Here is a 26,537-nt window from a genome sequence, read left to right as displayed (position 1 = left end):
AGATCAAGGAGTGTTTGATTTGTTGTGGAGTGTCCTGGCAGCTGGGCATGAATTTTTCACCTTCTTAATAAGTCCAGTCAAACTTGGTGCTTTGATTGCAATTTAAAGCTCCTGTGCATAGCAGTGGAATAATTGGCTTTAAATTTTTTTCTTTTAATAAAACAACAAAAATATCTAATTTCACACTCTGGTCACTTGGTTGATTGTGTTGCCTTCCTACATTTGCTTTTCTCTTACTTGGTGTCTGTCAAACTTTTGGCTGTTGTCTATGGTTTCTCTTTCTACAAGAATTAGCTTGTTATTCTGCAAAGTCATAAAGTGACTGTGACCCATGGTCTTAAGTTTATACCTAGTCATTCTCTATATAAATAAATCCCTGATTAGTTGCTACCTGCTTATCCTTCTGTCTTCAACGTCAGATTCCGCATTGCACAATCGGAAATTGTCTGCTCTGAAGAACACCTGTGTCCTTGCTGCAGCTCTGACACCTTGATTTCTCAAACTGGCAAGGCCTGAGATGAAGAATTTATTGAAACCTCTTTGTATGGCCTGAGAGCTCTGTCTCACCCTGTGAACTTACACAGGATGGCACATACGGTGTAAAATGTGCATTGCAATGTTGCTGTATTTCCTCGAGTAGCATCAAGTAAGTTGTTAAAATGGGAAAGTCTTCTCTTGAAACCCAGGGTTATGGGTTAAAATTAATGATTTTTTTTATGTAAGGGATACAAATATTCTTCAATGGTCACGTGGGGATTTTTGTCTTCACAAAAGGGTTGTGAGACAGAAGGGGTTTCTGGGAGACAGTGTAGAGGCACTGGGATTTTTTTTCAATAGTGAGGACACGGTACTTGTGGAATTAGCTTTGCTGAAGTAATGGTGCCTGTGAATACATCTTTAGCAAGCTAAAGAGTGTTGTTCTTCCTAATGTCCCTCTTGTTTATGACTTTATACCATAATAAAAGGGAATATATTATGCTGTTTTTCCATCCTTTCCTGATAGAAGCCCTGTTGGCCAGTGTTGGTGAACGGAAGGGAACGAGCACCCTGACAGAAAGCCACACCTTGCTGACAAGTGAGGTTCAATATCCTTTGAGCAGATTTTTGTTCCCTGTTTATCCATTCTGAAGTGTGATATTGGCTCTAATATGTCGTAATTGGAGATCTGCCTTGCGTTTTTCTATGTTTGTCTACTTTTCCTTTATATCATGAATTTTCCTTTCTCTAGAAAGTGCTCTTACTTTGTTATGTGTCAGTCTATTCTCTGGCAGAATACAATCACTATGGCAAGAGGATAAAAAGAGAAGTCAGATCTGCTTCAAGAGTTATTGTTCAAAATGCTTCTAAAAATGTAAATTTCTGTTTACGTGGCTTGAGGAAAAAGGGGAAATCCCATGCCACTACTTATCAACTTGGCCTTTTAAATACAAGTCCCTCCCTTGAAGCCATTTATGGCTTTATTTTTCTATGTAGAATTGTAGGAAAAAAACTCTGTACAAAGGTAGCATCATAATAAATGGGGGGATTGGCATCCAGCCATGCTATTTTTAGGCAATTGTGCTCTTAACTTGCTGATCTAAGTGTTCTGGACAGTAAGTGGGGGAGACATTGTACTAGAAATGTGTGCTCACATAGCTGAATCTTGTCTGGAAACAGAATGAATAGCAGACTTCCAGGAGGGCAGTTTACGGAGCTGTAACTGGAATATTAGTAGGTAAAAAGGATGCCCTGGTGATTAAAGCACAATGTTTGCAATGCAGACTTTTACTCGAAAGCTGTCAGCTCTGGTTTTCTCTTCAGTTGAGAAACTGAAATATGTGCAGTCTGTTCTGTATGGGCTTAGGGAAGAAGTGTAAAAAACTATTTTCTGTTCCATGGTGGCAGTGGGGGAAGAAATGCCAGTTGCTCTCAATCAAATTGCTTCCAATATTTAAGCTTTTCTTAAGCAGTGTAATGACCTCCCCATCTAAGCAAGTGGTGTAGTTTTGGAAACCTTCAGAAAGGAATGTGTCTCACAGCAAGTTTCTGATCATTCCTTTGTCCCTTATGCCTACCCACTGTCTCGGGTTGTTAAAGCTGACACAAGGCAATTCCTACTGATTTTCATTCTGACCTTGTTTCACTCTTGGTGATGTGTTCATTTTTCCTTGGTTTGAGCTGTAAGTGAGTCTATGCCTTAGAGTTCAGTTCTGTTACCAACGTGGTAGGTTCACCTTCCTCCTGCAGTGCACTGTTAACTTTGACTCTTTTGGCACAGAGAGACACCATAAACCACATACAAGAGCCAATCCAAGCTTTTGAGGAATGAAGTCTTCAAGGTAGATCCATTCCTGTCCCACAGCAGTGCTGTGGCAGAGGTATCCAAAGCCCCAAATTACCTGTATCATGAAACCATTGCATTGGTTGCATATAAGTACATATTAAATGCATGTGTTTAGGTTACACTTGGATGTTTACATGTTCCTTTGTTTCAGGCAGTATAAAGTAACAGTTGAGAAGAAACTAAGGAAAGATGCAAAACTTCATAGTGTGACCAGTTGGTGTATTCATATATTTGGTGAAACTTGACAATACAGTAAAATGTTGGATAAATACCAGTTGCCCAGCATGGTGCTGCTGATCACCTGTGTAATATTTTCCTATGCTTTGTGCAGGGTGATAAATTTTAGTCTATTGACATCCAGTAATTGGAATTGTGTAAGCTGGCTTCCCCAGTGATTGAAATAATAAGTAAGGGATAAAAAAGGCAACAACAAAACCCCTAGAATAGCATTAAGGTTAAAACAAAGTAGCATCTTTAAGTCCCTTGACTAAATTTAAGTGTATTGCAGAAGATGAGGAATGCAGCTTTGCCACAGGGAACATCATACTTATACCTCTTATACTGAAAACTTGTCCTTAAATGCCCTCTTTGTTTAGTCAGGATTTAGCTTTAGGTTGAGCTCCCCATCAAACCACAGTAAGGGTATTGTATAATTTTGAACACTTAAATTAGACATAGTGCATAATTCTAAATAGAGCTACACATCATGCATGATAATCACAGTGTTCTTGGGAGTTAAGCTGAATTCAAGATGCCCTAACCAGAAATGATGATGGCGATGATGGTTTTATTTATTAACACACAGGAACCCTGATATTAGAGCAGGAGCTCCCTTAGCATTAAGCCCATGTAGAACTGTAGCATTATAAGCTAATTAAAATTCTACTTACTGCTGTTTATAAAAACAAATTACAACATGTTTTGTGCTTACTGTCAGTTCTCAGCAACAGGTGCTTTGTTAACAAGAGGCTGTCTATTTTGGGAACTCGTGTTAAAGCGGCTTTTATCTCTTCTGGGTTTGATATGCTTAAAATAAGTGAAACTCATGCTCTATTGAGAGAAGATTACTTATTCACTGAAGCTCAAAAGAAGCGATTACTGAATCTATATCTATTCTTTCAGTAATTATGAGGGTAATCTTGTAAGTGTTTGAATCTTCTTACAGATTATTCTTCATCAGCGTGTAAAGTAAAACCTGGTTTAAAATATAGCGTTAAAGATAGTTTATGGAGTTGCTTTCCTGCATCCATTAAACTTTGGCCTGGTATTTTAAAGGAATGTAGAGAATTCTAGAATCTCCTGGTTCTAATTTTATACAACCTCTGATTTCTGAAATGACCAGCTTCAAAATATGATGCCAAAGAAAGCAGAATGTAGCCCTGTCTGGTCTGTTTCAGAGTAGCCTTTCTTACCTTTTCTAGAGCATTTTAAAAGAAGGCATTTCTTTACTGACAGATTTCAAGTGAACCCCAAATTTATTTATAGGGCTGCGTAGAAATACAAAGGGTAACTCAAGGATTCCTGCAGCACCTGAATGCCAAAATACAGGTATGAGATGGCACAAACTCCAGAGGAAGGAAAAGGGCTCCTTGAACAGTATCTGCAATTTGCGCAGCTCGACACCGGTTCAACCACACACGATGGAAACTGTGGTTTGTGTGAGCTGACTTAGCAGACTGCTGACAAGCAATTACTGAGATGGTTTGATTTTTCTAATGGGTGTAACTCCTGAATTTCTATTCCTCTTTACCAGAGACACCAGAGCAAGCACTCCCTAAAAGTGTGCTCTTTTAATAGTAGCTGGGTATTCCATCACAAGTGTAACTTGTGTAAGTGTAAGGTTTCTGAGGCAGTCTCATCTCAGACAGCCATTTTCCAAAAAGCCTTTCTGCCTCTAGCCTTAAATTTTGAGTGATCTGGGCAGGCTAAACTTAAGTACAACCTCATATTCTGGGAGAAAAACACTGTCCTCTGGGTTGTGTATGGACATACAGTGCTTTGGGTAGGACAGCATGACCAGTGGGGTGGCTGGCTGGTGTCCTCTGTGTTCCTCAGATACGCCTCTTGGGCTTCTCTCCCCAGGACTCCCCCAAAGATACCAGATTAAAACCAGCTTCCCGAAACACAAGACATGCTCTTTCCTCATGTTGACTTTTCTTTGTCTATAATTCCTCAGAAACTGTCTTTACTTTGTACAGAACAATTATAGTTACTGTGTTTCAGTGTTTTTAATGTTTAACTAGTTATCTTTATTGAAGGTCCCTGTCATGTCTTGCTGTAAACAAGCATATCCAGCCCAAGGGTTATTTGCTGGTTTTTCTCTTGAATCTAAGAAGTGACTTTGTGGTGTGCGTGAGTTTTGTTTTGTTGTTTTCACTTGCATTCAGGTTGACCTCTCCAAAAAGGCAGCTTTGTCAGCTTAGATTTTCTGATAGTCGTCACTGAAGAGACAGAAACTTAGAACATGTTGGTGATGCTCTTTCTGAAAGCATCTCTGTGCTGGTCTGGACTGGAGTCTGCTGGATTAACTGGGGTTGCCTATAAATGTATTGTGCTGCTGGGGAATAAGTAGTAACTAAGAGGCTTTTAAGTTTTCTAAGTCAGAGGAAAAATTGATGTTTCTTCGAGTCTCACAAAGTTTGGATACTGTCATATGCAAGGACCTAATTCTAGTGGTGCTGCAGTGTTAGTCTTGAACAACGAAAGTCCAAATGTACACGCTTAAATCTACTAACAGTGATAATCCTTGGTGTCTTGACTTATATTTTGCTGCTTTAGGCTCAAATTGAAAAACATGATAAATAAGAGTGTTGAAGGCTTTATACAGTGTTGCTGCATTTAATCTTTTAGGTGCTGCAGCAGTTAGCACATGCTTCAGCTTAAAGTAGTGGTCATTCCTGCAAAAAACCCACCATCACAGTGGTAGCTCTGTGTGGTAGCTTTTTGGAATTCCAACACTTTCATGAAAATTCTCTTGTCTGTATTCTGCCTCTGAAATCCAGCATAAACAAAATATGATTCCTCCTACGAGGTAGTAAAATGTACATGTTACTTAGCCTGTTAAGTTTTTTTTCCTTTTAGGGATAATCTTCAGTAGAATAGCGAATTTCATGGAATTACCCCTTTATTATGTGTGGTGACTCTACTAGAAAGTTTGGAAACTAAATAAATAACACTTGCTTATGCTTCTGGTTTTTGTTTGTGGACTTCAAGTGGTCACTGCAAGTAATTTGATGCCTTTGCATGAGGTGAATGAGAGTGTGAGGTACCTACAGCAGTTAATCTTTGGGTCTAGTAATCCTTACTTTGCAAAGGTTAAGCGTGGCTACAAGTAGTAATTACAGTTTCAAAGTAACATCTATTAATAGTGTATGCAGACAAGCATGAGAAGCTGAGTCCTTATTATCAGTGATCTCCTTGATACCAGTATAGAATCTGTGTGTCTTTGTTCTTGCCTAGTAAGAGTGAAGAGGTTGTAGTGAAATGTTCTCTTGTTCCTCGTGTAACCTTGAGTACAAGAGCAGACAGCTGTACGTAGCAATATACACACTAACACTGGAGGCTTTGTCTATACCAAGCGTTCCTGGGTTGTATGATATTCTGGCTCAAATTAGTTATGAAAGTTGCTCATGTTCTTTCCCTTCCTAAGACCTGAACTCTCTCTTTTCTGTCCATCTGCCACTTCTGAGCTCGCCCTTTCTCTTGTGTGTGTAGCTCTTTTCCAGTAGTGTGATTCTTTCTCAGTCTTCCTGTCATCTTAAACCTGGGACACAGCTTTCTTAAGAGTCCAAAATTTACCTATATTTTAACTCGTGTACTGAAGGATTTAAACGTGCTGACTGCCTAAGTTTGAGGTGAAAACAGACTTCTGTAACTTGTTCTGTCTTTTTGTGAAGTTTCTGCTGGGAGTGTCTGATATATCAAAGTGCTTGATTTTAAAATAAGTCTATGCATGAAACAAAAATAAAAAGCTGTTCAACAGGAATAGACAGGAACATAAGTAGATAGTGAATGACTTGTCGAGTGAGTTGAGAGAACATCTTATGTAAGTCTTTGGTCACTAGCATGAGTATTTTGTTTTTGATACTAAGTCATTATATAAATTCTACTTCAGTAGTTTTAATTGCAACTTAAGTCTAGTTGTGGACAGAAGGAATACTGGAGGCCTACTGAAATGAATGAAAAGCTTTAAAATGCATGGACTCTCTTGGTGCTGAGGAAGTTGGATCACTCCTGTGTTTTGAAAAATGCAGCAGCTGTGTGTTCTGCTGCTACAGGAACAAAGAGGTCGCTGCCCTTACAGATCTGCTTGCATAGTTGGTCCTTAACCATATTCACTTTTTTTAACTCAAAGCATTCTGATGAAACTGGGTCAGAGTGTAATACACATATAGCTGTGCTGGCAAATGTGAACCAGCTGCAGTGTTTTAGCCGGGGTGAGCTGTAGATGAAATGACATGTCTGACTGCAACCAGCAAGCTGGGCTGAGCTGTAATGACTGAGGCCCCTATTCAAATCTGCCAGTTCTTCTTGGCTCCATAGCAAGTTGCTGGGACATGGCAATGCCTTAAGCAGCTACAAATGACTGCTCAGTGAATTTAAATTGGAGCCTTTTGGGAGACAGCAAGTAAGTAAAAAGAAAACAGGGTTGTTCTGTAGCTTGCTATTAAATTGTGAGTCTAGTGCTTTATACCCTGAGTAGTGTCCTGCTTCTAGCAGGACACCTGAGCACCAAATTCCACTCTGGAGCGATATCCTCAATCACAGCCAGTGCTCTGGTAACTTCTGCAGCAAGATTCAACAGAACTCTGCTCTTGGGCCTTTTTTTGCCATTTGTTTTGATAAGCCTGTAGAGGAATGCATTTCCTACTTATTGTTTTTTGTACCAGCATGCCTCTTCATATGGTGGTACAGGTGGTATTGGATGTCTGTGCCAGTACATGCTCTAAAGTGAAGTGTCTGCACAACTTCATGTCTTGCTTTTATTTGTGCCCGGGATGAAGCTTCATATGTTTAAGCAGTGCAAAATACCACTTCTGCAATTTCTTCCTTGCTTCATTAGCTCAAAGAAAATGACCAGTAGTACTGGTGCTACTTAAATCAGTGCTGAACTGTTTCATTATAGAGGTGATTATGACAGAGGAGGGAAAATTTTAATCACTTGTTAAAATTGGATTCATTATTTGAATTGAGTGTCAGGTAAAACTGTCTGTGTTGGTCTTTCACAGGGAAGAGTAGCTCACACCAAGTGCTGTGCTTTCTCTTTGAGAAGCAGTTTCAGAGCTGGCATTAGTGAGGTTCAGACTGTCTGGTGTGGTGCTGAGGCAGAATGCTATTTGGGTGGTCTCATCAGCCTCAGCGTTAGCATTTGGGAGGGATCCTTCCCATACCAGTCACGGATTTTAGGAGTGTTTGCAGAACACAAGACAGTACTTCAGCTGGGGTAGTGGATGGGAGGATCTCATTTTCTTACCGCAGCCTGAAGTATGAAGATAACTGGAATTTAGGAGACCTTTTTCTTTAGGGAAGACAGCTGAGGAGAAGGCTGGCTTCTGTGTGGGACTTTTTTCCCCCCCTTCTCAACAAGGAAAAAAAGAGATTATTCCTAAACCTTGTGTGTTTAATCCTGCTAAATGCTGCTCTCTCTGATCTTACTGATTAACATTTGAAGCCTATAAAGCTAGGGTATCAGTTATTTGAAACTAGTAGCATATAAACATTTTAATTAAAACAAAGAGAAGAAGGTGGGGGGGGAAGACTAGTATTGCAGTGCCTGCTCTGTGGAAAAAGGATGTACACAAGTATTTTATTTACTTTACAAAGTATTGGAAGAGGTAGCTCTTTCCTCAGAGAATTGATGGCCATGAGACTTACCCTACTTTGGTGCTTCAGCTCTATACATTTTATTATCAGGAATGTCCTTTATATATTTTTGCTTGGTACAGAGAGGACTTTACTCTGAGGATGTGCTATAGTGAGGGGGGAAAGGTGGGACCTGTAGCAACAGTAGTGAGGAGGAAGGCCTTATAGATGCATCAAGTTGTTTATGTATGACCAGAGTAACAGGAATGGGTAGACTTTAAGCACCAAAGGAGGACTTAGCCTGCAGAGCTGTGTCCTGCCATGCTTATAGTAACAATAAATATTTTTGAGAAGCAAATGGAGGTAATTTCATCAGAAATTTATCAGCTAATGCAAAAAGAGCCAGTTTATTCCATAATCTTCAACAAAGTGGATGTTCTGGGGTTGCACTGAGAGGAGTTGTTTGAGGCTCTTGCACTTCCTTCTAATATGCTTCCTTCTCATTAGTGCTTGTACAACTGGTTATACAACTATACTGCAAAGCAGAGCAGGGAAATGTGCTTAAAATATTGTAAAGAGTCTGTTGTTCTGGGTTTTTTTCTTTAAAATGAATCAATTCTGCATTCAGAATAACATTCAGAATTCAAAGAATTGCCCTGTGCATGTTGTGCAAGCACAGCTTGGGGGGAACAGGCAGAGCCCAGAGGCATTTCCAGGAGCTTTACAAGTTCAGTGTTTGTTTTGTGACACCTCAAACAAGTAGGACATACATGTAGTCATGTTGATCCTAAGACCTTGCAGTCACTTTAGGTATGAAATTGCTTCCAGTTTCATACTGATGCCAAGCTAGGAGACCAGTTTTGAAATACAGAATAGGGTATGCACTTGCACTTGGGATTTATTTTACAGTGGGCTTGATGCTCAGCAAGGGCTGACTGCCCCTAAAGAGGGTCGTCCTATTTTTAGACATGTCACTTCCTGTGCAGTGTATGTCAGTTCTCTGGAGCTGATCTTCTGTCAGATCAGCAAGCTCTCCAGTCCACCAGAATAAATAGTCCTGTTTTTTCCATCAGATGGCTGAACTGATCTGACTGGAGGCAGGGGTGTGCAGCAGTGGGAGTGGGCTCGCCCCTTTCATTGCACTGTTCCAGCAGTGACTGCCCACCATTACTGGCTTATGGGATGTTTGGGCTCCACGATACTGTGGATCTCCCCGCATGAGGAATTATGGACAGTTTTGAGACAAAAATCTGAAGCTGAGCCAAAACCTGGGGTGATTGGAGGTCCTTCCCTCCCCCGAAAACATCTGTTCAATCATCTCCTGCTGTTCATGTTTGCTGAGCTGGGGACAGAGTCCGGCTGCTCTGCCTGTGGCTGTTTGCCTCCTGCCCAGGCGGTGGGGAGGAGAAGTCCCTGAGGCTCAGCGCTGTGTCATCCCGGCCCTTGCCCTCCCGAGGGAGGGAGTGGATGTGTACCGGAGAGGTATGTCTGAGGTGCAGTGCCAGGAACTGCCGGCACTTGGATCTCTCTCGTTCTCTTTTCAATGCCTGTTTTTGGCTAGTGGTTCTCCTAATTCCTTAAGCCTCTCTACTGCTGAAACAAGTGGCTCCACACGTGTCTGCAGCTAGACCCCCTCTCCTGCCCAAACAGCACACGTGACAAACGAGCTGAGAAACCAGTCTGTGGTGAAACTAATTGGCAGAAGATGGAGTGGTTGACTTTAAGTTTGATCACTTCCTTGTTTCATTTTGGTGCATGTGAGCACTGAAAGGGAGGGCACAGCATGAGGGAGAGGGAGTGAGAGCTTATTATACTGGCTTGGCATTCTGTGGCTTTAGGGTTCAAATGGATGAGTTCAACCATCTCAGCAGCTTACAGGTTGCTAAAACATGTGTTGTCCCCCCTGGTCACGTGTCACCCCTCACATCAATTCCAGAGGGTTTCCTCTGTGTTGTGCTTTCTACTTTTTGTGTTTTGGTATGTGATCTGATTGAGCTCACTGAACTGTCAGAAAACTGTATGTGGTGGTGACAGCCCTTTTATTCCTGGTGTTTTTTTTTTTTTTTGGTAGTTCGTGGCACTAATTGGGTGGATGAGGGTCCAGCTGAGCAGTGGAGCTGGCATGGGGGATTGTACACAATTGCCCCCTTCAAAGCTGTTTTGTTGGTGCAATTTCTTTCTCGTTTAACTTTGTAACATTGCATCAGTTTGATCCTATCTCTTCTTTTTATTCCTCAAATATTAGCAACCAATGAATTCTGCTTCCTGTGGCCCTTATTAAAACTCTTCAGAAGAATCCCTGGCACTTCCCCTTGAGATTTAAGTGTTCTGGAAGCTCATGCCAGTGGCTTGTGCTTTGGCTGGTGACAGTATCCACTGGTTAATGAACTTGGGAACTGGCTTAGCTGGAACTCAGGCCAGCTTTTCTTGTTTTTCATCTGGGCATCTTTGTGCACCTTTCACAATTTGTTTATTGAATGGGAGCAAAATTATTTATCTTTTTACATCCATCTTAGAGATTGTTAAGCTGTGTTTGCATTAGCACCTAGTCCCTTCAGCAGCATTGTGTTGGGGAATATTAGCAGTAGCTGGTGCAGTTATTGAGTTCCTGTGTGTTGCTTGAAGCTGATATTGAACAGAAAGGCAATCACGGTACATTTTGAAAGTTAGTATGGTAGGGTTCTTTAATATGCTGCTGCCTGAAATTAAAAGATTTAATACTTGTATTGTGACATTGAATCTCTATTAGCGCTTGAAATTCTCAGTTGAAAGTGTTTTTAATTAGTCTTTCAATCTTAAACATTCTATGCCAAGAGTGACTTGCATAAGGTTTCATCTTTAAATTGTTTCTAGTTACCAGAGCACAGAAAACTCGTCTTCATTTATGCTCCCCTGAAATGGCTTCGCTGGATGTTGGGCCCAGCATAAAAATTAAATTCCCACATGCACTACTTGCAGTTTCACTCTGAAGGGCTGTCTGGGGAAAGGCAGGAATGAAAGTGGTCTTTCAGCTACAAGTACAGTACTTCAGCAAAATCAAATTTAGCTGTCGTGTGAGGTCAATGGGGGCTTTGTATGTCGAAAGCAAGTGCTTCTATACTGGGGTGGGGGAGTGCAGTCAACAGCTGAAATTAGCTTAATTGCAGGTTGAAGCTGAAAAGGTACTATCAGATTTTGTCTTCTTGCCTGTACATCTTCCTTATCATATATCTTGAACACCTTCTCGTCCTAAGAGTCACTTATTGCCGTGGGCAGAAGACTTGTTTCTGTGTTACTGTTGGCTTTGCAACCCAGAGGTTTGCTCTTGGTATCAATTTCATATGTTTTGGGGAAATAAAAACAAAATGCATTGGATGTGGGTGTGAGAGGAGATGAGGAGATTTGTCTGGAAACAAAATAATGGGAAAGTTGTTTGTATTTGAAGCCAAATGCATCTTATGTAAAAGGAAATCTTTTTTACCCTGGTGCTTCTTACTGTGGTTTAATCTAGTTTTATAACGTGGCCATTGGTGAAGTATTCAACTATCTTGAAACCACTTTCCCTCTGTTTTGTTTATCTTTTCTTTTGAAACGTATGCTGATGTTACTTGAAAGATTGATTTCATTTTTTTTTTCAGTAATATTGCTCATTTTTAGTTTGACTTAAAGAGTTAAAATCACACATGCTTCAGCTTAATTTTTAATCAGAAAATATAAAATGACAGACCCAAGTTGATCTTGAATGAAATAATTGATACCTTAATATACATAGTTTCTTAATGAGAAACTTTTTTTCTTTCAAAACTGATTTAAAGGGCAATTGTATATTTATGGAGTGGGGGAAAAAATGGAAAATTAATTTCATCTCACCAAGTGACAGATGTCAAAACTGATTTACAAGTTAGATCACTTGATAATAATTAGGAGGCTCAGAATACTGATGAAAATGGTCATTTTCTGTAGTTTTTTTGTAAATATCTGTAAACCTTCTTAATACAAACCAGGGACAAAAACATATAAATTATACAGTTGAAGATTAAATCTAAGGATGTTAAATATCAAGGCAACTCATATATCTCTAGGTTTTCACACAAATTTGATAAATAGGTATGTGTACCTGGTCTCATATTTTTGACTGAAAGGGTGATTTTTTATTTTTTTTCAAGTGAAAAATCATAACACGGGGTTTGTGGTAAGAAGTCATGTTGTCTTTCACTAATGATACAGTGACTAAACAGTGACGTGTGAATTCATCTGACTGCTGGTAATTATAATTATTATGCAGTAAGTAAACCTGTGTTACCATGCTGGTCTCTCATTTTACAGTTCTCATGTACAGTATTAGGTGTTCAGGTTTCCAGGAGAATTCAGCCTGAGTTGTCCCCCTCACCTATCTCCCCTTACCTGACTGACAGATGCAGTGATACTTCCAATATTTGCTAAAATGAATTTTCTTTGTGGGTATATATTGAACATAAATTGGTGGGTCTGGGAGGGTCTGAATGTGTGGGTCATGCAAAGCCCACAGATGACTGTATTTGTGGTACTGGGCAGACTTTATAGACTTGTTGGGAAAGGGCACTGAGTTACCCACAAGGCATTTATTCTGGAAGATCTTTTTGCTGAGCTGTGGGAAACTTCAGATTTTCAAATGTCGACTGTAAAAGAAAGGTTTTCTCAGGCCTCTAAATACTGGGTTGTGTGTATCAATTTCAGGTTTATAGAAGAAGGGAAAATGGCTCAAGAAACGAACCGTAGCCAAGTGCCTATGCTTTGTTCCACTGGCTGCGGATTTTACGGGAATCCTCGCACAAATGGCATGTGTTCAGTGTGCTACAAAGAACATCTTCAAAGGCAGAACAGTAATGGTAGAATTAGCCCTCCTGGTAAGTAACACTGACATACATGTGTTTGAGCAGCTCAGACTGACAGAGTGGACAGCAGCTTCCTGCTCATGTCCAAATACTAGATGTTAGGAGCATTAAGACGCTTGAGTAAAATGGTTTGCACTCCCTCATGGAATGAGCTTGGATGAAGTGCTCATAATATGATTGTGCTGCGATTAATCTGCTCAGAAGTAGACTCCTAATACCTTTGGTAGTCATTTGAGTGTTTCCAATTTGAAGATCTAAAAATGCAGAAAAAATACCAACATATTTTTCCTGAAACTACTGACAGTGGAGATAAGATTTACCTTGGGGTATGTTTGTGAAAAGCAATTAAAATACAGGTATTTAATCTCTGCAGCCTCACGCTGAAGGATTAACCTGTAGACACTTGATAGTTTCTCCTTATCTTCAGATACTTTTTGTTCTTTTTGGCCCAGTGCCCTCTGTACTATCCTTTCCTTCAACTTGACCTTTTAAATTGAAGAAATCTTTCTTGGGAATCTAAGTTCTATGACTTCAAAATGAATTATTAGCATCAGGATGCTATGTTAGTGTTTCTCACAGATCCATCTTGGTTTTTCAAACAAACCCCAAGCTTCTTATGTCAGAATACTGCAGTTTATGCTGAGAAAGCTGTTTGTCGATGCTTTAATTAGCAAAAAATAGTAACTATTTTAAATCTTCAGCTTCAAAATTCTCCGCAGTGTAAGTTCCGGGGGCCTGGGGCTGGAATGAGATCGAGATATGGCCAAACATAATTACTTTTTTGTAAAGTTTTGTTTCATTATGATATAGGCAGAGATTCAATTACTTTCCTGACTGGTGTCATAGGGGTCAAAGGGTAATTGCAGTGTGTAACTTTTGTAATCCCAGGAAGTAGTGTAACCCATTCTGCATTGGTCTGTGTCTTCCAGCAGCCTCTGTCAGTAGTATAACCGAGTCCTTACCGGTTCAGTGCACAGAAGGCAGCACCCAGGAAACTCAGTCCACTTTAGATTCTACATCGACTCCATCTATGCAGCCAAGGTAAGGTGTCTTTATGTAAAAATCTGTGTCAAGATGGTGAAATGAAGTGTACTGATCCTGCATAATTAAATGCTGGGACCTGAATTAGGGGAAGGTGTAAGATCTAACTGCTGACTTTAAAGCATGGGATCTCATGGTGAATACTAGCAGATCTCTCGGCTTCATCTTGCATTCAAATGGAAATTCGTCTTTAGAATTTAGCCTCAAATAGGAGCATTGCCAGCTTCATGCTGTTCTGAGGAGATTTGTCTGGCTAGTCTTCTGATTCCACAACTTGCAGTTGTATGTTTACCAAAGGAGAGCTCTTTTCACCTTAGAAATTTGAGGGTTTTGTAAAATGGCAGAGAGCTGCTTACTAGAGCCTTCATATATAAATGTGTGATAATGTGTTAACAGCCGGTTGTTTTACAAAGACCGGAGAGTACTAGGACAGGGGAAGGATATCTGAATCTTGGTACATGTTGTGCTACTGAACTGATTTCTTATTAAACAAGTAATTTCCATCTGGATTATTCAAGGATACATAATGTCCTCTTACAAACTGCTCAGACTTAGTAAGTGTTCTCCATTTGTAAAAGCTAAATATTTGCTTGTATTTAGTGGCAGCATTTCAGTTCAGAATGACACAACCAACAGCAACTCAAGTGCTTTGGAAATTTTTTGAGTGAAAAGTGTTAGTGTGTTACACTATGGAAGCTAACTTGCAGAAATACTCATTCCAACTTTTTTTTTTAAAAATCAGAACATAGTAAAACACAGGTTGAGGGTGATTTCATCAGTTATTGCTGGCTGATTTTGCTCAGACTGTGTTTTCTGCTCCCTAGCTTTTTATAGGATGTGTTATCTCGTGCTTGGATCCTGCATATGAACCGAGAGCTAGGTGCCATGCTTGAGGCTATATTTAGTCTTTCCATTCTGAGACTTTTAGTTGGGATAGAAAATATATATCTTACCCTGAAACAACTCTTCTGGTGTGTGTAATAAAAAGAAAAAATCATCCAGGTCAGTGCACAGATCTGAACCAATTACAGTGCCTTGGCTTTGTTCTCATACAACTTTTGTAGAATCATGAAAGAGAATAAAAGCACCTCATTGATCACTGGCTTGATTGCAGGAGAAATAAGTGGATGGTTGCTCTTGGACTTGTACTTCAAAAGAATTGGTGTCACTTATTTGGCTTTTTCTCCAAAATAAAAAGTAGGAATTCAACTTCAGTCTCTGGGAATACCTCAGGCTTACAGTACTCTGAGGACACATACAATAAATTGACAGTGTAACCAAAGCTGCAGTTGAAGACCTTTGTGCAGTTCTTGGCAGTTAAAATTGCAACTCGAGTACTCTGGTTGTGCCGTGGACCTCTGCTAGAGGAGTGTCATGGTCTGCTGGCTCATGGGCTGCTGAATAATCCAATTATTTGACTTCAAAGTGAATCCCTAAGTGGAAAGGAAGAAACAAATAATGCGAATGAGGTAGGGCTACCCCTTGCTTGGGACTTCAGGTCTGCCTTGTCCCATAGGAGACCTCCTGGATGAGCAGCTTGGCTGGGAGCAACTGCTGGTATTGAATTGGTTTCTTGTATATCTGTTCAGGGTGTTCATCTGTGAGTTTTCAGTCAGGCTGTGATTTAGCAGTGTGACTGACAGGGTGGGGAAGTTTGGCCAGCACTGCTTTATGCTGTGAAAATCTAAGGGGTTCTGTGTGCAGCTGCAGCTGCTTTATTGCTGGAAACATAGACATGCTGCAATCTTCTCATTCCTATCACTAGAACACCAAAAGTAGCTCCTCTACAATTATCTTGCTGACTTATGTTAAAAAAATCCTTGCATATTGAATGTTGCATTGTTGCATCTATGTGAAAAGATGGTATGCCAAACGACCCAAAATATTTCCCTTTTTATAGTTGAACTGGTTTATTGCATTCAATATGAATGCAAAAAATGTTTACCTTTTTTGTCAGTTCGGGATGTGGTGTTTTTAAATCATTATAGAAACAACTTCAGAGTGTGAGAAGTTCTGGCATGCTTTTTCATCAAGAGGTGCTGTAATGTATCCCTTTCAGGAAAAGAACGTGGAAATGCATCATAAAAGTTGTAACTTTCTTCTTTTGCCCCCAGCCCTGTGTCAAGTCAGTCACTTTTAACAGAATCTGTAGCATCATCCCAACCGGATAGTACGGCTGTGGACAAAACAGTACCTGAGACAGAAGAATTGCAAGGTTGGTGCCTAGTTTTCAGATGGAGAACTTAGGAATAATGTTTTTAAACTTTGACTGTTCTTAATATACTCCTGTTCAAGAGATGGCTGATTCTCAAACCCAAATGTTCTGTGAAATTGGAAGGCAAAATAAGGATAAACTTTCTTTTCTTAAACAGCAAGTCAAGCTGAAAACTGTTATGTTTCACTGGTGATGTCAGTATCTGCCATAACAAGTGTGTTAATTGGCGTTGGAAATGCACATTGTAAATCAACATTTTTTTTCTGTCTTTATGCCACAGCTATTACATGTAAGTAGAGCTTTGAGTATCTGTTACCTCTCAGAGGAACCATTTGCAGCAGATACCACAAGGTTTATGAGCATATTCGTGATAGAGGGTGTTATGACATAACAGTTGCAAGAACAGTGTTAGTATCTTTTAGAAACAGGAAACACCTACGAAAGAACCTTTCACCTATGAACTGTAGTGGTGTAATATTTTGACCTACTAAAATTCATTTTATCAAATATAAAATTACCAAACCCCGGACTATGCTTGGTTGAAGGAAAATGGCTGAGTGGGTTGTTTTACCTATATTGGCCTAAAATCCTTATTGCTGGTACAGTTTAAAGGTTTTGGGTTTTTTACTTTCTTTCTATGTGCAAGCTTTCAGAGCTTAAGACTAAAAATTTTTAATAATTTTTTTTGGAAATGCAAAAATTCCAGATAATATACAAAATGTGCTCAGATTTGTAACCTGTAGACATTATAAAAAGTACTTAAAGGTAAGTCAGTAAGTATTCTGCTTTTGCTTCTGCTGACACGGTTAAGGCTTTAGTGGGTGAAGTTATGTTTCTGTCTAAACATAAAAGTTTGGGTTTTCCACAGATACAACTTGTAATTCCACTTAAAGATGCTAAATGTTAGTACTTTCAGTGTACCTCTGGTATCAAAGTTTTGCTTCTCAGATTTCTAAACCTGACCTATCCCTTTTTGTGGGGCAGAATGTGAGAGTTATTAGCTACTGTGCTGGGTGAGGCCATGTCCTTGGTCACACAAACAGTGACTGTAAAACTTAGGAGAAAATTTTTAATGCTAATACTATTTTTACTAATCTTTGGGATGGTTTTCAAGGTTCACTTCTTACTCATTTGGATAAATTTGTGCTCCTTCTAATTCTCTGCCTTTAAAGCTCATTCTCCTTAGTAGAAGGTAAGATAGGTTTCTCAACTTAAAGCTTTTAATTGGGGGGCATATCTTCATTTTTTACAGTATGTATTTCAAGGATCAACCTATATCAGGTGTTTAGATTACTCAGCTGAGTCCTGTGTCCTTTTCTTTGTACCCTAGTTTCTAAACTAAGAATACCACTGCCATGTAGTTGCAGTTCTAAATTACAGTCCCTATTTATAACTCACTGTGGCAGGGTCAACCTTATTTCCTTAGGAGTTTCTTCTGTGCTATCCCTTGACTGAAAATTATAGGAAATGTAGTGTTTCCAGGTTTAAGTATTTTGATTTGAAAATGTAAGTTTGGAAAGAAAGCAGCTTAGAATGGATGCTAAGAGGATTTCATTGAATTGCTGTCGCAGTTGTGCATCCTAAAGTTTCTTTTATTTTCCCCACATTTGAATTTCAGGCTGCTGTCAAGAATATAATACAAACGTGTGAATCAAAGTTCTTTTAGTATTGCCTGACTTTCTAGCATTAAAAAAAATTAAAAAGTCACAACAATGTGGTAATTGGTCCCAGACTGAAGAGCATCTAATGCTACTTCTGTTGATTTAGGGTAGGAAAAGGAGAAATTATGTCTGCTCTAATGACTTGTTCAATATTTATTCTGCTAAAATCTTGCCTTGTGGGAATGTCTGTTTTGGGGCAAATTGTTCTATGCTACTCGTGTAAGTTCATGTATTGTATTTAGTTGAGTTCCCTGTAACTTGCCATTAAAACAAAAATTACCAGGCTACAACAGCATTGAAAGAAAGATTGGGTGAACAATTAAGCTTTCTTAGATTACTATTATTACTTTTCTAAAGCAGACAGATAAATGGGACTTGGGGGCTGTGTGCACACAGTCCTTGCTGTTTGCAGACAAGCTAAAACTATGAGGGGATAAAAATCCCAAAGAGCAGTTCAGATCTGTTTTTCTTTGTTCGATTTATGCATTGCAAAAGAATAGAGGAAAAACTATAGAATATATTAATAAGTCTAGACTTTACAGTTAATGTTTCTGTGGTGATACTTGTAGGTATGCAACACTGCAAAAAGCCCAGATGCTCTTAGATAGTAGTACTAGAATTTTTTTTAAACTTTAATGTTCTTTAATACCATGAACATACCATTAAAGATGACCTAAAATGAAACTCATTAAGTACAATCCAGCTTTTCTAGAAGCTGTCTTCTATTCTGAGCATCTCTCCAACTCATTTTTAGATTGCCTCCTGGGCTGTTGTACCTTTTGCTTAACATTACAGCCCTGTTAGGATTAGCCAGTCAGGATTCCTGATTTGTTAGCCAGAGGATTAACCTCCCAGCAAGCCTGCAAGTGGGTAAAGAGGCACTTCCCTTCCCTAGGATTAATGAGTTTAAAATCATCCAGGTTAGGATTCATGCCTTGTATTTCAGGGAGGTTTTCAAAGGTGAATGAAACTTGTCATGGAAGGCAGGAGCACTCCAGCACATACTTTATGGAGCTCTTAAAGCTGAAGAACATAGGGCTAAAAGTATAAATTGAACTCACAGATGGGCTCTCGGCCTGTTTGGGGCTGAAAACTTGTGAAAGCCATAACAGCCCCTCTGATTTTCAAACTTATTGTGAGTTGGAGAGGAGCATGTATTGTTAGCATTGCAAAATGCCATCCCTCACGTAATGTGGTGTGGTTATTATTTTGAACAATCAGAGTACAAACTTAGATTTGAATAGCTGTGCACATCTAGGTTTTACTGAGGTAAACCAGTTTAATTCAGTCATTGGTGACTAAGTTTAAAAAATTGATACTAAAACAATTAAGCTGCTGCAGCATTTTATTTGGAGGTAACCTGGACCAAAGGTGAATGCAGTTGAACTAAAGGCTGTAGTTTCAGTGGACCTCATCAGGGTTGGTTCAGTAGACGATATGGGAAAGGAATTGATGGATACTTGAGATTTTTGTGATAGTACCAGGGAGGTAGAGTATGACTATGATATAAGTGTAGAAAATAATATAGGATATCCTGATATACTGGATGAATGCTCCAGGGAGAGAGGAAACATTCAACAGAAAGATTTAAAGCTAAATTTTGTAGATGAGTGTGCTCTTACTTAATTTGCGTCTTCCTAACATTGGAATAGTGTATTTTAGGCTGATTAGTTGAGTTTAGTGTTAAAATGTTAGGAAGTAGTGATCTTTTGCTTAGGATTAACTTCACATTTCATTCGTCTGGTGGAGTGGGGATTCTTCTTCCTAGGCCATCTAATCAAGTGCTCTTAAGAATTAAATGTAGCTTTTTATTCTCTTCCTGTGGGAATGAGGAACGTTTTTCTTTAAGAGGCTCTGCCTAGTTATGCAGGGGTGATAAATGTAAAACATCCAGAGAGAGAAGAGAACAGATGAGGTGCCAGGAGTCTTGCTGCACACACAGGGAGCTGAGTTGTGCCTTCAGGGATTTGCAAGGGCTGGAGTGAGCTCTGTCTTGCGGGTGCTGTTTTTGTTGGTCAGCCAGAGCACACTGAAGTTCAGGCAGGGTTGGCACAAACAAAGCAGCAGGAAAAGCTTCTACCTTTAGGAGGAAATCCAGACTCTGCTTGTTTTGATCAGCTAAGAACATGTTCTGTAAATCAGGGAACTTTTAGCAGCCAGCCCAACTTGTCAGCTCCAGAAAAATGAGTGTGTGTTCATGCCTTACTCCTTTTTGGTTTGGCACCCTGTACTGGTGCTGCCAGTGCTTCTGTGCTCTGGCTAAAGGCAGAGCTGGGGCTGGGGGAAGGGAGGACTTTTGTTCAAGGAAAGCAGGCAGCAGCATCCTGGAATCCAGACGAAGTCCAGCAGCTGGGAGTGGCTGCAACATGTTTCCTGCAAGCTCCAAGCTGCTGGGCAGTCTTGTATTTTACCTGCCTTTGTTCTGTTGTGGTCATCACAGCTAGCTTATAGATTGAGCACTGAACCACTGGCACTTGGTCATCTAAGGGTGTCTTAGTGGTTGGGATATTCATGATTGTCATCGAGGATTTTGAGTCAAATCTCTGGCTTCTGTGCAAATTGAGACCTAAAATTTATGGTTACTACAGTAGATATGAAGTGAGTGACTTGTGGCACAGTAGAAGAATCTTCCCACTCAGTTCTACACTGAGCAGCAGCTCTTAAATATTTTTAAACCTTTTTAATGTGAGAGCCATACGCACAAAGAAAATGTAAGTATGTATGAGAGCCTTGTTATGCAGGGAAGAGTGCCAGTTTTCCCTAAATTTAGCAAATAGTTACAGAGGCTTTTAGTGAAACTTATATTGAGGTAACTGGATTTTGCTACAACAGGAAATGCAAGCTTGAGAATGTTAGCTGCTAGAGGCTAATTCATGGCATGAAGCTGCCTTAATGAATTAATAAACACAGCAATGTCTGTTTCATATAAAGCTGCAAAAGTTCATTTGAGTAAGTCTTGCCCCTTCTGGTACTTATCTCTCTTATTTTAGTCCTTGCTGCTTTTGATTCTTATCTTGAAAATCTTTGAATATTATCTGTCCACTCAGAAATGTGCCCTTTACAGCCTTTTAAAGCCATTGAAGCTTTTTTGCCAACTATCAATTGTTAGAAATTTCAGGACAAAGAAAAGCTCTGCTTGTAACATACATGGTGATTTAAAAGGATTTAATAAACCATGTGTAATAGTATCTTTGCTAGATGAACTTGTGGAATATACTGTCCCCTCAGGCAAAGTCTTTGCTGGTGATCGGGTATCTTGCTACCCATTGATGTTGCTTAGTACAGACTATAATGTTTTGATACACAGACAAAATGATAAGTGCCCTTTCCTTTAAAAATAAAAAATCATCAGAGTAGCAGCACAGGAAAAACCCCACTGGAATTGTCATGCAGAAGAGCTGTCGACTGGCATAGAACTAGCACAGAACTGCATCTGACAGTCTCTGCTGAACAAAAGTCCAGCTGCACAGAGATGCCTGCAGCTTTTTCCCTGACAAATGTCTGAGCTTACTGTTGTATTCCTTTCCTCACAGCACTGGTTCTAGCTCTGCTTCCATTGACATTTCTCCCAGCTGGAGCTTGCTTTTGTTCTTTGCTGCAAATACTCGTAACTTCTGTGTGCCTTTCTCACTGGAGACTTGTTCTGCCGTGGTCTCATTAGGCAGAGGTTGGCTCTTAGCCCTTCTTGAAATGAAGTTGGGGGTTTTGGTTTCTATTTCTGTTTTGTAATGTAAGGAATGTGCAAATACTTGAGGAAAAGCAGCCAACTTCTATTTTTACCTGGGTCAGGCAAATACTACCACTACTTGTTTGTATTCTCCCATACAACCTATAACCTGTTTCTTTTAGATGTGGGAGAACATTAAAGTAGGTTAAAAGTGGCCTTAGCAAAAGCATCTTTAAAATTAGGTGTTTACCTGCTTCCTTCTGTGTTTCAGGACAGTGTAGTTCCTCCCTGTAAGTCTGTGTATCCAGAGCTGATGTTTCTCACCCCAGGTAGTGACTAGCTCCTGTGTAGGCTTCTTCCAGGTGTGCAAGAGCAGCAGCATCACAGTGGTAGAGATTTTTCTGAAACGCTACATTCTGTGTGGTCTCAGTGTTGCAGCCTTCAGCAAAAATAGTGTTGATTCAGGATTTGAAAGAGGGTGTTTGGCTCAACCAATCCTGTTACATACAGTGCTTCTTAAAAGCAGATTGTGGGAACTGGGCTGGTAAGCTGTGGGGAAACACTGGGGTGCTGGATTTTCTTCCCATGTCTGACAACACTGAATCTTACTCTTAAACCTAATGTTTAATTACTCTGAGTTTTTTATGGTATTGTTGTATTGTGAACTTTATGTGAGCATTTAGTGAATCCTCCCCTTAAATTATATTGACGGTCTAGAAGGAGGGAGTTCCAGTCACTGCAGAGACACCATTACACTTCAGGCGTGGAAGCTGCAGAAAAATGGCTAATTGTACATCATGAACTTTAGATTATTGTAGGACTTAAAGGAGGGGAGAGACAGACTTTTTTTTTCCACTGTTCTTATTAACTTCTTTAATGTCAGCTTCAGTGTCAGAGAATGCAGAGCCTACACCTGAAGAACAAGACAAGTCGCTTGACAAACCAAAACAGAAAAAGAATCGTTGTTTCATGTGCAGGAAGAAGGTTGGACTTACTGGTAAGAAATACTGGTTTCAGTTTTCTGAGATTTGTTGTTGGACCTTTGAAATGTTCGCTTAAAGGGAAGATGGGGCGTGGTCATCTCGATGTTGATTTGAGATAACACTTAGTCAAAGATGCTTTCTGCTGACTTGCTAGATTAGTTATTCATGTATTATTTTGTTTTTCAGCCTCCTGTCTTTAAGCGAAGTTCATAATTCCAAATACTTCCCTTAGGAACTCTGCTTAGCTGAGGAATTGGATGATAGTTTGCTGCCCTTCACTAACCAGCTTTGCAGTGGTCAAGTGAAAGGGCCTGAGAACTTGAGTTCTGCAGGGTGAAGGTTCATAAACAAAGGAAAAGAGCACGAGGTGTCTAGGAATATGTTCTGTGCTAGTGTATCGTGTGATAGGAAGGAATGGTCAAATCAAATCTTTTTGTGATCACTTAAAAATGTATTATTTGTGATTCTTATGCTTTCTGCAGCAGAGGCTCTTTGGCTGATTGACACTGGTGACTGAGATTTATTGCTAGTGAGTGAATACATTCAGGATTTAAAACAAGCCAGTGTAATTAAGAATGTTGAAATGTCTAAGCTGCTGTTTCTGTCCACAGGGTTTGAATGTCGGTGTGGGAACGTTTACTGTGGAATGCACCGTTACTCAGATGTACACAGTTGCTCTTACAATTACAAAGCCGATGCTGCTGAGAAGATCAGAAAAGAGAATCCTGTAGTTGTTGGGGAAAAGATCCAGAAGATCTGAACTGCTGCTTCTGCTGGAATACAAAAATCCTTTGACCATCTGCAGATTAAATTGACTTGAGCTTTTTTCCTTAGTCATCAGGAACGTAGAGCAGTGTATCTTGCCTAGACCTTTTAATCATGCATGTCATCAGATGAATAGATTTTTTTGTTTTCGTTTTTTTTTTGTTTTGAAAATGACTCTGAACATTATTTTCATTGCAGTTTTCTGTGGCTGAAGACTTAAGTAAACTTTAGAAATATTATCCTTTAAGATCATTTTAATTTTAGTTGAGTGCAGAGGGCTTTTATAACAAACGTGGAGAAAATATTGGAGGGCTGTGCTTTTCCAGGATAAAACATGCATGCGTTAACTTTGCAGTTTATTTTCTTGTTGTATATAGCTTTTCTCTGCAGCACAATTTCCTTTTTTTTTTTTTTTGATAATGCCTTGTATGGCACAACTAGTTATCAGTAACTGAATGTATTTTAATCATTATGGCTGCTTCTGGTTTTTTTTCCCATTAACGAGAGGTTATACATGTTCGCATATTAGCTTGTTTGCACCCTCTACCTATTTATGTATGAATCATTTGTAATGAGAGTGTGTGCTGAGATTGTGTGGGGGATTTTTTTGTTGTTTTCTTTTTTTTTTTAATTGGGGTTTGTTTTTGTGTGTGTGGGGGGAAGGCTGTATGCACTTCATTGACTGCAGTTTTCATTGGGATTTCATCCATCAGTTTGTCTGTACACAAATATGAAGAATGATCTGAAGTACCTGTGCTGTATTTATGTTTATCCACGTCTTAACTTTGATTAAATAAAATTTAAAAAAATCTGAGCCCCTGTGGCTGTCACTGGCATATATAACTTGGATTTCTCTTGCTTTCTTTTAATGGGGACCTTCCAATGGTGATTTCTTTACTTACAGTGTATTTATTCACAGCAATCATGTGTATCCCAATGCCAGCTAACTTTTGATTTTTTTTTTTTTTTTAACCTTTTTACTTGTAACTATCAGACACCACAGTTTCCAGAAGCTTTTTACTTTGTGTGTTGCTTCTGCCCAGGGAGTGCTTCCCGTGCAGTGTCACTCGTGTGCAGCAGTTTGGGTCATTTGTGACAATGTACTTGAGCTGGGGCAGACCTGCAGGTAAAACTGATGTGATCAGTGGAGATGTGGAGCAGCCATGTGTGTGATTCTGGTTCTAGGAAATGGAGCCGTGGGGTTTGGGATCTACTGTCTGACAGACAGCACTGCAGGAGGAATTGTTCTTTTATTGTCTTGTGAAGGTGCTCAGTAAGTGTCTTTCTTCAGGTGTCATGAGATTAAAGTCTGTGCCTCAACCCTTCAACCCTCCTGGTCTTCTCCATAACTTTGAGGTGGTTTCTGTAGTGCCATGGAAACTTCAGCCAGTGTTGCTTATCACCAAACCTAACACCACACTAAAGTAGCACCAACTCCCCTCCAGATGGTACTGATCTGCAGTTGAAATTTCACTGGCTGACTTGCTGTTGCTTTGAAGCATTTGTGAAATAAATGTAATTGCATGGCTTTATTTAAAACATTAAATTTTTAATCAAAGCTGGCTCCATCCTTTAAAATTCGGAATGCTTTCTAAAAGCTATGGCTGGCAATTAGTAGATAAAGCACTACATTTGGGATATAAACTGTGCAGCAGAAGGAGCTTTCTCTGGTAGCTATAGAAAGTAATCTGCAAAACCCAATAATAAATGAAGTAGCTTGTGCTTGCAAAAATGTTGTAACCGTAATCTATGAGCACATGGGTTTTATAAAGGAAGGAATAAATAACTCTGACTGGCAAGTTTCAGTAATGGCCTGCCTTATCAGGGGTCAGAGATCCTGTGTTTCCTCAGAACACTTCCTCTTACACAGCACAGACTGTGGAAGAGCAGCAGCGTCATCTTTGCTGCGTGTTTGTTTGGTTTCCTCTTTGCTGCTACTTCCCTATTCTCTGATCCACTTTGATTTCTCCCTCTTCCCTTTTTCTGGTCTCTCCCTTTTCCTGAGCGTGTGCTTTTCTCTCCCCTATGCACCCTCCCCACCAATCTGCCTTGGACATGACTGATACTTCTGGGCCACGCAGAGAGGAGACGCCAGAGATTTCACGATGAGGGGAAAGCGAGTGATGTTTGTATTTTCTGGTGTCTGAGAGACTGAAAAAAGAAATGATACAACAAAAGTGACTGCCTTTGGAATTCACACACTACCTTTACCACCACCTGTTAAAAAGCAACACCCTCTGGCTCCTGATCACGCTGTAGGAAATGCAGCTGTGCCCACAGGATCCTTTCCTGGCAGTGCCCACAGTGAGGCAGGTCTGCATTGGGTTGTTCTGCTTCCACACCTGTCCTTCTCCAAGCCATCTAACAAACCTTTGGCCTGGCTCGTGCAGGTCTCTCAGAGTTAAGAATATGGAAAGAGTATATGCTCCCAATGCATGAACTTGCATTTGGACTGGAAATCCACCTTTCCCTGACACCTGAGAATTGTGTGTCACGTTTGTTTGCCTTGGCATTGGCTCTGTGTTATCCTGGTGGCTGATCTGCTTTTCATTCTGTATTTTGTGTCATCAGCTTGAGGTTAGCAGGTTAACATTTTAATTAACACCAGCATATTCACAGCACTACAAAATGCTTGAGTAAATGTCTTCCAATGTGGTTTTGCTTCGTTTTTGGAATAAGCAGGTTCTATGACCCAAATCCTTAAGTGTTGCTATGAAACATTTTCACCGTGTTTAAAACAATTCCAACAGCCAGTGGAATGGAGTTGTACCTTGGGTACAGGAACTTTCCAGGAAATTCTCCACAAGTTTGTGCTATGTGTTGTATTATTTAAAGAACCCCTTTTAAACAGCACCTTGTGAGCCACTAGTGAGTGGCTGTCCCAGATGGGCTGTCATGGATGCTGTTGTATCATCTTGCACAAATCTCTGGCTGTAAAACTTGATGCATTTCTTCTGATGACTGCCAAAAAAAAAATTGAGCAGGAAACCAGTTCTTGCTTGGCAGTCACAAATATCTAATTTTTTATTGGAAATAGGTGGTCTTTGCTATTTAGTTCTAATTTCAAGGATGTTCCCTCAGTGGTTTCTACTTCTGAAAATGGGTGAATTTTCTCCTGCAGGTGGGAGAAAGTCAGGACTGGAAGCAAAAGGATCGGCCTCCCTGCTCTTTATGGTTTGCTGCGCTTTTATCTCTGGTTTTAAGCTGCTGGAACTATCTGGGGAAAG

General features: G+C 39.9%; 1 protein-coding gene across 3 annotated transcripts in view; it reads left to right on the top strand.

Moving 5' to 3' along the window:
* Positions 1-24,153, top strand: part of ZFAND6 (zinc finger AN1-type containing 6) — a 36,525-nt gene extending 12,372 nt beyond the window's left edge. For 2 of the 3 annotated variants that reach the window (XM_027688779.1, XM_027688778.1), the window contains 5 exons: positions 12,821-12,990; positions 13,908-14,019; positions 16,134-16,234; positions 22,446-22,559; positions 23,157-24,153. In XM_027688779.1, coding sequence (XP_027544580.1) covers positions 12,840-12,990; positions 13,908-14,019; positions 16,134-16,234; positions 22,446-22,559; positions 23,157-23,305 — 627 coding nt within the window. In that variant the 5' untranslated portion in view covers positions 12,821-12,839 and the 3' untranslated portion in view covers positions 23,306-24,153. Of the gene's footprint in view, positions 1-12,820; positions 12,991-13,907; positions 14,020-16,133; positions 16,235-22,445; positions 22,560-23,156 lie in introns of those variants that run through there. The other variant, XM_027688777.1, reaches the window with a different exon arrangement.
* The last annotated feature ends 2,384 nt before the right edge of the window (positions 24,154-26,537 follow it).

This window comes from Neopelma chrysocephalum, unplaced genomic scaffold, assembly GCF_003984885.1.
Source record: "Neopelma chrysocephalum unplaced genomic scaffold, ASM398488v2 Primary Assembly neopelma1_75, whole genome shotgun sequence".
Taxonomy (NCBI): Eukaryota; Metazoa; Chordata; class Aves; order Passeriformes; family Pipridae; genus Neopelma; species Neopelma chrysocephalum.
Note: the sequence above shows the minus strand (reverse complement) of the source record. Positions and strands in the feature narration are given on the sequence as shown.